The sequence below is a fragment of the Ceratosolen solmsi genome, unplaced genomic scaffold, assembly GCF_000503995.2.
Source record: "Ceratosolen solmsi marchali unplaced genomic scaffold, CerSol_1.0 scaffold26, whole genome shotgun sequence".
NCBI classification, from domain to species: domain Eukaryota; kingdom Metazoa; phylum Arthropoda; class Insecta; order Hymenoptera; family Agaonidae; genus Ceratosolen; species Ceratosolen solmsi.
Genome location: NW_011948442.1, coordinates 1889476 through 1906558, shown reverse-complemented (window position 1 = coordinate 1906558; position 17083 = coordinate 1889476). Strand labels below are relative to the sequence as shown.

Sequence of the window (17083 nt, the reverse complement as noted above, 5' to 3'; positions counted from 1 at the left end):
TATTTTATTAACTTTTTTCTATATTTATAAAAATGAACCAACGTTATTCTGATCATATTTTATTATTTATTTTCTCCATAATTAATTATTATCATCAACAATTTGGTTTCTTTATTTATTTATTTTTTTTTACATTTATTTCATTTTAAAACGATTAACTATATTCTTATTACTTATAATAAAGAAATGCAAAAGATCCTATAAAATATTTATAGGAAATAGTGTAAAATTACATAGAATAATATATAAACAAAGATTAAAGCCAATATAATTTGAAAGTACGAACATAATATTATTTAATTAGAAACTATATTATTCTGTTAGTTTGGAATGCTTCAACTGTAGAATTACTAATTAACAATTTATAATATAAATATAGTAAATATTTTACATCATTAAAGTACTTAATCAGATAAAAATTTTCTTTCTCTTAATATGAAAATAAATGTTTCATATTTTATTAAACAAATAATATAATTCAATAAAATTGAACTAATAAACTTATTAAATTAAACTAATCGTTTTATCAAAATGTCGGGTGGAGTTGTGTTTTTTGTGTGTATCCCGACAGCTACTTATGAATATACTATATTATTTGATACTAAAAATATTCATTATAAGAAAAGAAATGCAGGTATTGAAAATACAAACATAAAATCTGTTATAAATTCATTTATCATAAATAATAATGTTATTTACAATAATGAAATAACAGAAAATGAGGTTAAACTTAATATAATTGATGATGCTGATTCGGTTCTACGTAGTCCACCACAGAATAATTTATTTATTTCAATGGAAAATGTAAGTTTATAATAAAGATATCACGTAGCGTTAATTAAAGAAATATTTATTTTATTTTATTTATTTATTTATATTTATTTTTATTTTTATTTATTTATAATTTTAAATTATAATTTATATAATTTATAATTTTTTTATTTATTTATTTATTTTTATGTATTTATACAACCGAATTACTTTTCTTTTTCTTTTGTTTCTACATATTGATTTATACAAATTTTTGTCGTTTTCATTAGTTCCAAGAAAAATCATCTTTATAATAGTATGGCCTCTCAATTATAATGTGCCTTGTTTCTTACATATGTAGTTTTCTTGCACATGACTATAATAAATTAACGTGCTCTTTTTCTTAAAATCATCATATTTTTCGATATAGATTGATGATAGATTATAATAATAAACTCAAATACTTTATTAATATAAAAAATTATATTAATAAAAAATTATTTTTTAATACTGTTTAATAAAAATAGATTTTTCATAAGATTAAATTAAAATTTTTTAAATATCGAATTTTTTATGACATAATAATGTGTCGAATAATTGTAAAGCGTGATTATTTTTTAAACGCTCTTCTACAAATTTTACAATTTTCTTTGATCTAATATAATTATTGCATTTATTATATAATAATTGTATTTATAATATTATAGCTTTTAGATCAGTTACTGAAGAAACTTAAGATTGACCATGTCTTCTGGTACAAGGACAGAGCAGATATGTATTACGAGGTAATTATTACTACGGTAAATTACTATAATTTTTAGTTATTATTATATCTAATTTATTTTAATAAATCTTATATTAAGCATTTTTTGTGTCAATTGCACTGAATTGTGTAAACATTTATTAAAATTTTGCATAAAATTCAAGAAGTAAAGATCGATGAATAAAATATTAGAGAAATATATAACACGTATTCAGTTTTGTTCAAGATTATCATAAGCAGTCTAGATGCCTTGTCATAAAGGATTAAAGTTATAAATTAAATCACAAGAAAAACGTCTGAACTATAATGGCCGTTATTAATCGAATGAGTATCCCCATTATCGATACTGTACTGTTTTTGAAGATGAAAAGATGTTTTAATTTATGAATCATGTTCTTAATTCTTTGTTGATATGTCATATTTATTGAGAAACAATATGTTACTGTTGCATAGGACTGAAATAGCTAAAATAAGTTAAAACATTGCAGCAACTAATTATCCAAACGGATTTTATAATTTAAAATGTACTTTTTCAACAGAAAATACAGTTTAAAAAAAAAATTAAACAACATTAACTTCTTAAATGTATCATTTTATATATACGAAATAATAGTAGATGCTCTAATACTAAAGATAAATACTGGGAATGAGTGGTATCTGTAGTTAGTTGAGTGAAATAGTTAATAAAAATTCTATTTACTTAGGATCTATACTCGAGAAAAAATTGTGTATATAATTTTGAATTATACTCAAGAAAAAATTGTATATATAATTTTTTGGATCATACCAGTATAATAGTTAAAGATAGATAGATATAAATGTTAAGAATAATGTTAAAAGACTGTCATATATAAAGTAGCTGGGTACTTTGACATGAACATTCACTCGATTGTGAGAAAAGATCATATTATTAACAAGTTAATATACAAGATTATAGTTAATAGACGATGATTAAGGAACAAGTTTTGTATGCTAATATCAGAACCAAAACAGTAATAAAGAAATTGTTAAAAACTCACTCTCATAAAATTTAAACCTAAGAATTTTTATCGAATAACAGAATATAATTGTAGAGTGGAACCTTATTAATTATATCACAAATCAACTCAATGCAGTGTATAAGTTAAATAATGTAAACCACGATGTTAATATGGTCCAATCACAGATCACGGATAAAATACTTGAGAGAACTTTTGTTAATAATATGTCTATATATTAATTAACAGAAATAAATTTAATCATATCAAATTATAATGAATAAAAACAAATTACAAAACTATTATATACTTTTTATAATAACTATTAAAATAGAAGCGATAAATATTACTATTCTATGATATTTATCAAAATTTTTATTCTCAATAATGAAATAGCAAAATTCGCAAAGGTTGTAAAACGATATAACATTGTAAAACTGCATGAATTTAATATTTAGAAGGTTCTAAAAAATCATGAAATTTAATGACATAGAATATATACGATATATTAAAAATATTACCAAGAAAAAATATCTTAATATTATAATACATAATAAATAACAGAAATAATATACACGATATATTAAAAAAGGTATATTATAGGATAATGTCTGGGATCAGACTAAAAAACCTCCCTTTGACGGTGGGTGGATGTTTGATTTTAAAGGTTTAGTTTATCGCTCGAAATGCCAATTCAATAGTTCAATGGATTAGTCTCTTTTCAGGATAACGTTAAAGAAAATAATAAGTGGAAGGGCTGAAAAATATTATATATAATGTAATTTTAGTAAGATGAATGTTTATTATTTGATAAATTATTATAATAATATTGCACTGTTGTGGAGAGAGAAGATTATTCTATTGCAGTAATGAGGGTGTGTTCTTGTATTCTTGATTATCTTAGATTCTATGGATATTACTGTGTATCTTGTAATTGAGCTTATGCTGATGTTATAAATATCAGCCTGTGTAGTCAATCATGCTCATGAGGTAGTATGAGAAGATGGTGTTTAAAATAAAATGTGCTCTGTAGAGAGAATGATAATACCGAGCGTAGTGTAAAAATCAATTATGTTTTTAATTATGATGGGGGCAGTAGAAGAGCTAGTCACACACAAGAGTTATTAACGATAAGCCTTCGAGCTCTTGAAAGACTTAATGAAATGTATTTATAGTCGATTAGTCGATATTATGTTGTCTGGCATAGACAATGTGCTTGACGAATTGCGTCACTTGTGTCGATTCTTGGGGGACTGTACGAGGTTGAAGCGTTGGTTCGAGAGAGAACGTAAGTTTGCCGATCGACTCTTGTGGAGCTGTATGGGGTCGAAGCGTTGGTTCCACCAAGGGAATGTGAATTACCTGATTTATTCTTGTGCGAGTTGTGAATAGCTTATTTATTAATATAAAAAATGTACCTTGTCAGCTGCAGACAAGGTGTGGAATTTTACTGCGTAATTGATGTTCCTTTTGATTACTATTCTAACTGGCTTCACTGTAAATCACTACTAAATCTACCGATTTCCTTTTAATAATGCACACATATATTATTAACTATCTTCTATTATCTAACTATCTATCTATTAACTGTCTTCGTCACAGTATATACTAAAATACTGAGCGGTAATAACAGTTAAGTGAATGCAAGGTAGTTGTACAATAAGCGTATGAGCCTTTTGAATACGTGCACGAACCGTAGGTTTGATCATTCCATGGCGGTCCTGCTGAGGGCAGATCGAGCCCCGGTGCCATGGCTTCTACTAGTAGATGGTTAGATCGGTTCACTATGGTCGGTTCACTGCGGTCGGATCACGGGAAGATGTTTGCCGCAAGCGCAGTTGAGCAAAGGTGCTTCGTAAGAGAGCCGTTTAGCAAGAGAGGCGTTCAGCGGGAGGACTGGGCAGCAAGAGAACGAGGCGCGCCGCGGGCTTGCCTTATATATCCACGCGACGGCTCACTTAGCTGGCAACAAAGCATCGTCGTTGTTACACTGGAATCTTAAACGAGGCGTAGAAAGAAAAATCTAGAACTTTCGACAATTCGACAAAAGAAAAAGTATTGCGTAATACCGATAGAAAACTTCCGTGTGATGTTATTACCCGCAGACTACATAAACAGTACGGGCCACTTGAAATCAAAACATAACAAGTAGACGAAAAATTCTCGTCCAAGTGTTTAAAGAAATCTGAGATCTAAAAGACCGGCGATGCCGACAATCGGCGGTCGTGAACTGGCTTCAATCTCGAACAGTGGAGGTGTTGTTGGCAAGTGGAAGGGGCAATGCAATTATTCAATACTACATGCAGTGTTTCCTTTCTTTCCTTTATTAAATATAATAATGTAATAAATAGTTATTAATCATAAAGTGTGTGAATGAAGGTGTGAGCGAATAATTTTTTTGGGTAATTTAATGGGTAATGGGTAAAAAATAAATATTTTTTGGGTGATTTGAAGAATTTATTTATATTTTATTAATAATTGTATTAATTCATTTTAAAAAACTTTTTAATGGATTTCATTATTCTAGATTTAAAAAATCATGCATTTTAATTTATATTTCACGATAACATAATTTAACTCTTAAGAATTAAAGTTTTTTTATTATATTTAGCATCAATGTTTTATTGTAATATAGGTAATCTTTCCAGTTGCTAGTGGAGATTCATGTGAAAATTGTTTACATTCTCTTGCAGAATTTGGTATTGGTATACGGATGAATTCTATAGTTAGGTAAGTTCTTTATGTATTAATAAATTACCATTTATGTTTAGATAAGTGTAAATAACGTGATAGCAGATATATGAAAAATTGAATAATTGAATAAAGTTATAGGAGGCCATTAATTACTTGTTATATATGATAGACTATTATATACTATAGTCTTAAATAAGCATTATGATTAATTCTTAAATATAACAATATGGCTGATGTTCGGGATTGAAGCAACTTCAAAGACCGTGACTATCGGCTTTGCTAGTCTCTGTAGCTCTCAAGTTTCTGTAAATACTTGGGAGAAGAATTTTTCGTATACTTGTTATGTTTTGGTTTCAAATGGCCCACAATGTTTATATAGTTTTCGAGTAATAACGTCGCTTGGAATTCTCCAAATTTCGCAAGCCTTGTTTTCTTAGAATTTTCGAAACTTTTTTTTAGAGTTTTCTTACTGCGCCTCATGCAAGATTCCAGTATAGCAACAACGATGCTTTAAGGTAAACACGCGACGAGCCTCGCTCTCTGTCATTAAAACTCTATAGCAGTGAAACTCGTTCAGTGAACTCCCGCAGTAAAAATCTCTCAGCAGAGCCTCTACGGAACAAACAAGCTTCAATATTGTCCGTATATTTAACAGGCTTGTAGGCTCACGGTAAAATTCTCAATCAATCAGCTATCAGTAATTACTCTATACAGCAACTAAACTCCGCCATATACCAGTCAGTCAGTTTTACTTATTATACGTATATAATTCAGCGAGACTCGACAACAATACAGTGAACCCATTATATTTAATAACAGATTAAGTGAGCTGTAATTCAAGTAGTCAAGAGTACTGATTGCATTCTAAGAACGATCACGAAATATGAAGCGTAATACCTGCGCAGTTGTCACAGAATTTGGTAAGACTTCTGTGAAGTTAATTGTAAGCGCGAACGCGCCGGCCTCGTAAGGCATGGAAGGTGTAAGTGCACCAGCCGCGATAGGCATTATTACATTGCAAAGTTCCCACGAACGGCATTGAAGGTGCGAGTGCACCAGCTGCGATAGACATTGATTGAAGGGCCGATCACGCTAGCCGTCACGAGCATTACACGAAGAAGTACCACAGATTTACGACCTCGTACTATTCAGTGTAACCATTTACCATCAAGTGCATTAGGTCAAGGATCAGAATATATACAACCTCCTACCTCTGCATGTAGTGCATGCTAACGTCAAGTGACAACTACCACCGAACTGCAAGATCTTTTCGAAAAGCAAGATCTTCTCAACAACACCTTAGAATCATATTCATTGTGTAGTCTGTAAAATAAAGGCAAAAAGCAGCAAGATGCGCAACTGTGTTAATTATTGAATAAATACGCTAACCCTTTCACTTACCTGCAATTCTCCCACCGAACATCGGGGAGTTTTTTAGTCTAATCCTATACAGCTGATCATTAGTAATTAATTTGTTCGATACCAAATAAACAATTATATACACCATATAAAATGTGTTCAGTCAAATACTTACAAAATTATTTTTTATAACTATTATTGAATTCTATTTAGAAAAAATGAAGATAATGAACTACGACACTAAACAGGAAATATGCATTTATATATGCTCTGTGCTTTCCACATTAGATGAGTATTCGGGATTGGAACATATGAGCCACATCGGTAAGGGCCGCATCGTACATGTGGAAAGTCATGTAATTTTTTCACTTTGTTTTAACGCCCTCACCCGTGTTGTTAAAAACGTTTTTAATTGATCTAAGCACGGATATGAGGTGGATGTCCCAAATGAAAACTCCCATAGTTCCATTGAAGCACGGTCTAATTGCTGTGAGATTTGATATGCTAAGATATAGTTCCACAAATCTGGTGTTAAATCCAATGAAAGCAGATGTTTCATAGCTTCTTCTGAACTGTTACGAAGTTTTTCCAATGTAGCTGCGTCCACGTTGACTGATCTTAGCGGAGGGAAGAGCTTGCCAAGACTAGAATGAATTGATAGGTGTTTTTTATTGAAAGGTTCAGTGAGTAGCTTCCAGGCTGCGTCTAATGATTCCTTTGTCAGGGGGAATTCTATGATTAATTGCTGCAGTGACTCGTCTAACGAAGTGCGGAGATAATGTAGCTTTTCTACCTTGCTAATGTTTCCATGACGAGTGCCATGAACAGGTCGCTGAATCAATTCCAGTCTTCGTGTCTTCCAGAAAATCTGGGAAGTCTGAGCGATAGGAGTCGATTCCCGGTTGATTTTACATTGGATGGTGAAGCCTCTCCCATATCGTGTTCAATTATGTACTTCTGGCGAAGGTTGTCGATGATCGCTTGCGTAGTGGAGTATTGAGAGGATTCCTTTACAAAAGTGTTGTTTTCAAGATATTCGCGATCGCACTGAGAGGCTGGCCAAATTATTTCCAGGTATGCGTGTTCCTAGATGAAGGCCTTGTAGACATCATCTGCGTACGAGTATGAATCACAGAGTTTTTCCAAGGTGACATCATGTTGCAGTGAGGTAAATCTGTCTGCAAGGTTCTTTAATATTGTGATATGATTTGATTGTGCTTTTACTTTTATAATAAGCTCATGGGCAGTTGCGAAGATGTCGCACTTCTAAGAGATCCACCCCTTGCTGGTGTGATGGTTTTAGGAGTCTTAACATTCTTTGTATCTATTACAGCTTTCTCGGCCGCCGTAATTATTGGCGAGTATTACAGAGAGGTAGGAGATCAAAGCTCTCCGATTTCCAATTTGTGTAAGTGCTAGTTCGTGCTGGTCTATGAGAAGAAGAGGGGGCCGTAAGTCTCCGAGTACTCCTTAATGTAGAACCACGTGCTGTCTAGAATGCACTAATACAAGGCATTGCTGAATTTTTGAAGTTAGATGTGTGCATGATACTGGTGAGATGCACTACCCTCCATTGAATCCAGCTCGAAAGACTCAATGTTCGAAAAAGTGGAGCCATTCACGACAGTAGCTCAGGCCCATAAACCAGATGAAATGATGGTGCAATCGTCGAAAATACAGTTTATGCTACCTCTTCATTATTAGCCACAGCCATAGCAGAAATACAGTCACTAATACAACAGCACAAGCTCGTCTTCTCGTCGAACTTAACTTACATTCTGAACTTATATTCATCTCAACATTCCTCAAAAACATTCCATCATCTACATTCATGGAATTGGAGGAGCTCAATCAACCAAGATATGAGGTGTCGTGTCACTAACGCTCCACTCAATCCATTCGAACTCCATTGTCACAATACAGACTCATAGCCTTAAAACATTGACCACCATTATAAGACTTATACACAAGCTTGCAGTACTACCAATCCCTGAAGATGAAAAATAATCATCAACAAAATTGATTATGACGGCCGGTATGTTCGGAATTGTAGCATTTATTCGAGGCCTTCGGTTCTCAGATCAATTAACAATACTTAAGAAAAAATATTTAGTAGTGATGATAAAATCGTAAGTAAAAATAAAATAAGTATAATTATTAATTAGCTTAAACTAAAGAATCTTTAAACAATATCAGTATAGTAAGTGTTAAATAATAACAGCTCCTCTAGTTATGTGAATCAATAGATAATATCTTGTAGATTACATGGTTTGCAAATTATTTGAATTCTTGAGAAGATACAATAATTTTTTTAGTAGTAGTATATATATATATATATATATATAGATTATTACATTTTGTATACAAATATTTGTCTAAAATAAATATTCTCATTATTATTATCTTGTAATCTTGTAATACTATCTACTAATCTTGTGGTCTTGAAATATATTTACTATAAATGAAGCAGGTTAGAATCTATTGAATATTATCGCTAAGAGGTTATCATGATTGTAGTGCTCTGATCGAACACTGGAATGCCATTGTGTTTATCTTAACACGTGTGTAGTTGCCTTTAAATATCGGTCGTAAGAGAGCCGAGATGGAGGTTATGCGAAGCTGTGCGCCATCTGTAGCGGGAACAACTTGTAGTTGGAGGGATTGAGAAGCCAATGTGGCGTTTATAGCTGGTCTTGTTCAAGAGTATGTCCGGGAAGCTTCCGTAGTTGGACTTTATCCGTCCGTCTTCTACATAAGCCGAGAAATCAAAAATGAGGACTAGCTGTAAGGACTTACTTGCAGTGTATCGTGATTTTCCAGTTTTTCTTCGGTGGCTTGTTATGACGTTCCCTTGCAATGTTGCAACTCTTCAGTTCTTCCTTGTCTCCAAGTGAGACCACAAGTGGTCAGGTCCCACGCAATCCAGTCTTGATGAGATCAATTCAACTGTACACTAATTCACAATAGTGGAAAGAACTTATTATTAAAACTCAGCTAGCTAAACGACTCATCTCTCCGGTCCTCCTCCGTGAGAGTAGGTCGTGACTCATCCTTCAACTGTAAGAAGTATTTGGAAAGAGTAAGTGAGGGTACATTACGTAGTCCCTTCTTAAATGGTTCATTGATCCCGCTTCACTTGGGATCCCTTCTTCCTTTATTAATTAACCAATCAGTGGTTGATCTTGGGGAGCACAATAGATTATGCACGCCTTCATTTCCACTTCCTTCCGGGCTCAGTTCCGAATTTGCTAATCGGGAAAGTGTCGGAAGGGGGCGAGCCTTTTCCATTGGTCACCTCTCTTTGGTTGCCTCATCCCTCTCTGGGACTTGGCTAGAAGAAGGGTCCGCTGGGGCGTGGTCAATTTTCTAATACGATCGACCAGATGTGGCATAGCCAAGAACAATGCAAGTATTGTCTTAAACGCCGAGTGCGCACGTATGGTCATTGCATGTGTAGTACGTACGGGTTTTGGGTTGCAGTAAATATTTTGTACTCAATGCTTCACGCATATCTGATATTCGTTCTGAATCTACTTTGGGGTTCTCCCGGCAGTAAACCCATTAGGTTCTACTGCACTGGGAGTATGAGCACGTTCCGCTAGAGTTTTCCAGATGTTTTATGACACTAGTACAAATAATTATGAGCAGGAAAGTTTTGAAGTCTTAAATACAATTTTCATGACATTACTTGTCAGATATTTTATTGCCTTACTAAACGGAGTCTTATTCTCAAACAAATAAGATGCCATTTTTCTTATTACATATATTTATTTATATTTCAATAGAATAGTTAAAAATTAAAACAAGACTGATTAATTAGAGATAGCTTATTTTATCCCGTACTAGATAAAAATAAATCGTATCCCTACGACTTCAATTAACATAATAAAATGTTTTATCAAGACCTATTATTTTTAAGTACTACAAGATGATAATATATCATTTAGAATCTTTTAATGTACATTATGTATATATAGCTCGTATTCATAAAATCTGTAAATTATTTATTCTCAAAGCAAAATTTACTTTTAAAAAAATCAGGTGCATGTTCAAAAGTCAATACTGTTAATTTTTTCTAAATTATGTCTTTGTAGAATGAATTACTTATTTTTTTATATTTTTCTAAAAGTATCTGAATAAATATGTATGTGATATATAAAATAACAAATAACTAATTTATCATATACTCAATTACATAATACATATATTTCCAGCGTACTTCCTACTCAATGTACATTAAGGGGTTTAAAAAATATTGATGTATATGACGAATCGATAGAACTAAATCAAAAGTGAGTTGACATTTTATATATTACAATAAAGTTAAACATTTTATAGAAAATTTTAAAGAATTTAATATTATCAATTATAATGAATAAATAATTTTAAAGTATATACATTGTCTGTTTAATACAATTAGAATTTGAGAATAAAAGAAGTATATATAAAACCGAACATTTATGGTAATGATAAAACTAACAGCTTTAAAAATTAATTCATTTATAAATTGTAATAATAATATAAAAGGAAATCTTAGTCTAATATAATACAAAATAAAAAGTTTGGTAAAAACGAATTAAACATTTTATTTTAATATACAGTAATGGTAGAAACTTTATTTAAATAAAACTTTATTTCATTTGAAAATAAGTATGACATTTAACTGTATCGAATATTTTGAAGTATATACCAATTTAATTTGTTCATATAATTTAAAGAACTAGAATTTAAACTTAATGTACTTTATTACTATAGATAAACAAAAAATATCAAAAAATATTTAGCGATATACTTTGTTAAATATTGAAATTTCTGTAATAAATAATTACAATAAAATTAGATAACACAATAATGTTAATTTAATACAAAAATTTACAATATTAAAGATAAATCAAATGAAAATTATATTTTGGTTATATGCTAATCTTTAAATTATTAAAATTTGATACAGCTTATGACTATCAGCCAATTTATACCAAATAAAAATTTTAACTAAATGAATAGTTTATAAATAAATAATATAAATAAATAAAGACTTTTTAATTATATATATATTAAATATATCAATTATATATTCATTACATAATAATAAACCAGAGATTTTTTTCTATGCAAAATAAGCATTGTAACGAATTAAAATGAAGTAGTTTAAAAAATTATTATAATAGTTTATTAAAAATTAAATTAAGTAGTTTAAAAAATTATTATTATAGTTTATTAAAAATAATAGATAGAAGTGAATCAGACATGTAATGCTCTTTTCTATAAAAATTATATAAAGATCTATAAAGATGTTTATGGATTCATCTTGTATTCTGGATTAATGTTTTTTTGTTTTGCAGTTTCATATGATATTGATAATTTAACTTGCATTATTTCTACAAAATATCTAAATATAAAGTCAAATTATATTAAATTTGGTTTCATTGGTTTAAAATAAAAGAAAATCAATTAATTATTAAATGGACAGGTAATGAAGGATAATATTAGTAATAATCTTAATTCAATATTAAAATTAAATCACACAAATATACTGTTCGATTTTCTGGCTCGAAGAACCAATGCTCGATAGTTCAATTTAATTGGTCGCCCGCCTTAGCGGATGCTTAGGTAAGGACTAAAGTGGAAGGGCTGTAGAGATATACAGTGTGTGCAGACTTCGTTAAATATAGTTTATTATGGTTTAATGACAATTACATTATTGATGAGTTGAATTCACTTCTCATAGGAGAGTATGAACTATGTTCAACCACAACGATGTAGTTGCTACGTGTTGATGGTAACAATGTTGTAACTAATCTTGTAAGGATCAGCAGCGGATTGAGCATACTCCTTGGTAAGGAGCATGGCTTTTGGAATATAAATTGTATCCTTTGCTAATGTTGTAAGGATTAGCAAAGAATTGGACACACTCCTTGGAAAGGAGTATGACGCAATTGTGTAATATTACCCTTAATAGAAACTACCGGTATATCTTTGTGATAAGCAGTACATCAACCATGCTTCTTGTCGTCGAATATTTGCTTGTAATCCAGTCAACACCGTTGATTGCTTGTTAACTGATGTGCACTGGAGAATTGCGTGTGTTACTTCTGTAATGGCTTCACCGAGACAGCCTGATTCTTCTATGGCATCCCCAATAAAAGAGCGCGTATTCCTTGCATGGCGGCCCTGATAAAACAGAGCACTTTCTTGAAGCGTGCTTTCATTAAATATCTACGCCATAATCTAGTTAGTACTGATAGCAATGGAGGCGATTGTGATTTTAGAAACTATAGATGCTATTGTGGTGCTAATAATAATGGATTCGATTGTGGTGCTAGAAAGAGGCTGCGCAAAAACACTTGGGGTTTTACCTAGAAACCAGAGTTTTTAGGGGGTTTTCTTGAAAGTCTAACACTTGGAGTTTTCCCAGAAATTCTAATCCTTGGGAAATTCCCGAAACCTAAACACTTTAGAGATTCTCGGAATTTTTAACACTACATCATTTAAAAATTAGTCATAAATTGAAAATATATTTTAAATAAATATTCATGTACTTCAGATTTTCTATTTAGAGTACACTATTGGCAAGAATCCTGTATTGATTATCTAAATATTATATTTGTGTAGATTATTCAAAGTGTGTGTGCTTTGTACTATTTGATCCTTATTTTTTTGAAAATCAGATTAAGCATTAACATAATTTAATTGTAAATCATTTTTTTGTTTTTTATCAGTTCAAAACATAATTTCGATAAATCATTATATTAGCTATGCTTACATGATTATATAGATTGTACACAAGTATTTTCCATGGTATGTTTATTTCTTTTTGTGCAAAATATATTCGCCGTTCCGGCTTGTTTTACCAAGACCAGTTCGAAGGATATAAATTGATGCCGTTGACAACTCAGAGACCACGGGTGTTGTGTGATAGCGATTTTTCAATTGGCAATTGCGATTGGTAAAACAACATCGTAAAATTTGTGTTTAGATTTCAAAACTTTCTTGCTCGCAACCATCTATCAATAGTGTCATAAAATATCTGGAAAAACAATACAATAAACACGGAAAATACGTCCTAGACGAACGACGACATATCCCCGTATGTCCATTAACGCATTTCAAGAAACCGTCGTTACAAGTTCAAAAGGATCGAAGACATATCCACCTATCGAATTCGTCCATTAACGCAGTTCAAGGCAACAGTCGTTACACGTCCTAAAAGAACGAAGACATATCTCCATATATCCATTAACGCTGTTCAAGAAACCGTCATTACAAGTTCAAAAGGATCGAAGACAATCCACCTATCGGAGTTCGAAGACAAGTCGACGATTAGTCTTCGTAAGTAGTATCATTACTACAATAATCAGCTAAATCATAAGATTCAGAATACAGATTTTGGAATACTTCCAACTGAATTTATTGCAATATCAGGACACGGTACGCTTGCTGCGATACGAGTGTATCTATCAAGTAACAACAGTTACATGTGTCGCGCTACATATCAACCATAACCTCAATTACGCACGTGCTCATTCAAACAGCGCAAGTGTCGACGAACCAAACTTCGCGCCATTCTGCACTCATATTCAAACCATCACGCTGCATAGATGAGTGTACATTAATCCACGACAAGAGTTATTTCAATAATTAATAATAATAATAGTAATACTAGTCAAGCCTTGTCATCAAATAAATAACAGAATAAACAGCATATACATCAGTCATATTTATATTGTATTATTACAATATCCTTCCACTTGTGACCTTTCATTGCTACCACACAGCATCCGTGGTCTCTGAGTTGCCAACGGCATCAAATTGTATCCTTCGAATCGGTGTTGGTAAAACAAGCCGGAACGGCGAATACATTTTGTTCACTTATATTCTAATCTTATATTCTATAATCTACAATATTATTATACAATTACAATTATTTTTTAATTAAAAAAATACATTATATTTTTCGAAAACTTTTCGACAATTACAAAAAAAAATGTAAATACATAATTTACAACAGACTTTTTATAATACTGTACAAGAATAAATAGATCATTTTTATAGAATAATAAAATATCTTTCGAACTCGAATGTTATCATTTGAGGATAAATTCCAACGGTTATTGTTTCAACGAAAAACTTCAACGATTATCATTTTGTGGAAATAATTCAACGAACATAACTTCTAAGAACAAGATGAAACATGATTGAAATGCCGATATATAAAAAATGAGTGCACAATCACCTCCATTGTTTCTCCTACCACAGTCGAACCCATTGTTCTCAAGCTATCATCGGCCCTTTGTCTTCAGGTAACAAAGCTGCCGCTTAGATATTTAAGGCAAGCGCACGATAAGATAAGCGCTACTTAGTCGCAAGCTTTTCCAAAGCTAGTGCAGCTATTGCACACACTCTTAGCAGAGCCGCTACGGATGCCCTCCTCATCCGTCCACATTACAAGACAGCTTGGAGGAGACCAGCAATAAAGTTACCACCACATGGCATCACATGAAGAAGTGTCCAGAAACTTACGACCTCCCACTTTCGGTGTACCTAACATTTCACCACCAAGCGTACTGCATCAAAAGAATCCGGAGATGTACAATCTCCTAACTCTACATGTAGTACATGTCGACACCACGTGACAAAAACCAAGAAACGGCAAGATCTCACCGATTCTCATCTTCAACGTAAAATCATTATATTGCAGTTATAAAATAAACGAAACATCAAGCAAAGAAAGCAGACGTATTAAATACTCAATTCAAGAACCAGGCAATTGGTGGCTGTAGACTTACTCTAAATAAGTAATAAAGTAATAAATGCATCGTGTTTGATTAAGCATAAAATATTTGTAATTTTCACAATTTTTTACAAATTATCATTTTCATATTGCCAATATTTGTTATGACGTCAATATGGTAAAGCCATGGAACGTTCATCGGCATTACTTTTCGGAATTGTAACCGTATATTCGAGTTTTCAGCGTACAAAAATTTCTCGAATTCGCTGGCTTGTGTTTATAAACAAACTGTCCAGGAGCTCATACCTCTCCCAGTTTTGTATTCTGCTTTCAACTCCTCGCTTCTGTAACACATATACTATTTTTGTATTAGTAATTAATGACATAAAATAACCAGAATTTAAACCCTTGTTTATATCTGACTAATTTCCTTAATTACAAAAACATACATGCAATATTTTCTACTTTTATAATATTAAACAAATAAATATATAATAAAATACTTTTTTACAGATATAATAAAATTATAATTAATAATATTCCATGTGATAAAAGCGATACATGGAAAGAATTTATAGCCTCTATCCGATCAAAATTAACTGTGAAGCAAGTAATAGATGGTGTTCAAGATGGTGGCCAGTTAACATTTGATTTCGTTTTATTGGTATTAATTGCAGAGTATGTATACCAAAAACAATAGTTTGTCATACTACTTAACAACTAATTTGCAATTACAGTTACTAACTATCTATACATACGTTTTTAAATTTCTTATGTTAATCATACAAAAACTGATTAACAAAATCTTAAAATAAAAAAAAATTATTTGTTTTTATTAGTATATGAAGATATTTATTTATATACGAAGACAATTCCATTAAAAAATCTTCAATATTTATATAAATTTGCTTACAAAGATAATAAAGTAAAACATTTATTATTTTATATAGATTGTTCCAATAGCTTCATTTGTTAATAGTATATTACTTTTAATAAATTTTATTTGTTATTATATTCATTATTATATTATTTCAATCTTCCTATTATATTTTGAAATATTTCTTTTATTTATATATCATTCTTTTTTAATATTCTATCTTCTTTTTATACAAATATTCTTTGTCTTTTTTGTTCTATATTTTATTTTTTAATTAACTACGTCAACATCGAGAGTACACTCAAGTTATTCTCGTTAATCCATTTTTTCATTTTACTTTTTGACTTTTTTTTTTGACATTGACAACAATGTTATTATATATATATATAAATTTAATTTTAATGAATAATGATTGATAAAAAATGAAATTCAAAAATACATCAATATGTATGAACCTAAGTACGAAAATGTAAAGTAAAAACTTTACTATTTTTACCTAAACTTATGAAGACAAGAAAAACTGGATAATATTTTCAAACAGGGGATTTTTTAACCTGGAGAATGATAAGTCAAAAAAAAAAAAAAATATTTGTATATTTTATTACATATTAGCTTGAATAATAAACAATAGTTTATACATTGTTTTAAATTGTCACATATAGTCTTTTAAAATAAATTTAAGGTATAATACACATTTATATCTGCTATACATATTGTAACATTAAATAATCATATTTTTATTATATATTTCAATAAGAATGAATAGATTAAAAATGTATCGAATAATGATTAAAATGAAGAAAATTTTTTGTTAAAATTAGAGTGTCAAGAAGAATATAGAAAATTAAAAATATATTTAATAAGAAAATTTTCTATTCATTTGTTTTAATTTTATTATATAAAATGTTTTTAAAAAACAAATATATATTTCA

General features: G+C 30.6%; 1 protein-coding gene across 1 annotated transcript; it reads left to right on the top strand.

The window, feature by feature from the left end:
* Positions 1-746: 746 nt before the first annotated feature.
* LOC105365851 (uncharacterized) lies at positions 747-16018 on the top strand. The gene is made up of 6 exons (XM_011504108.1): positions 747-804; positions 1458-1535; positions 5126-5220; positions 10758-10835; positions 15788-15952; positions 16012-16018. Exons 1-6 carry the CDS (start codon positions 796-798, stop codon positions 16016-16018), a joined length of 432 nt encoding a protein of 143 aa, XP_011502410.1. The 5' UTR covers positions 747-795.
* The last annotated feature ends 1065 nt before the right edge of the window (positions 16019-17083 follow it).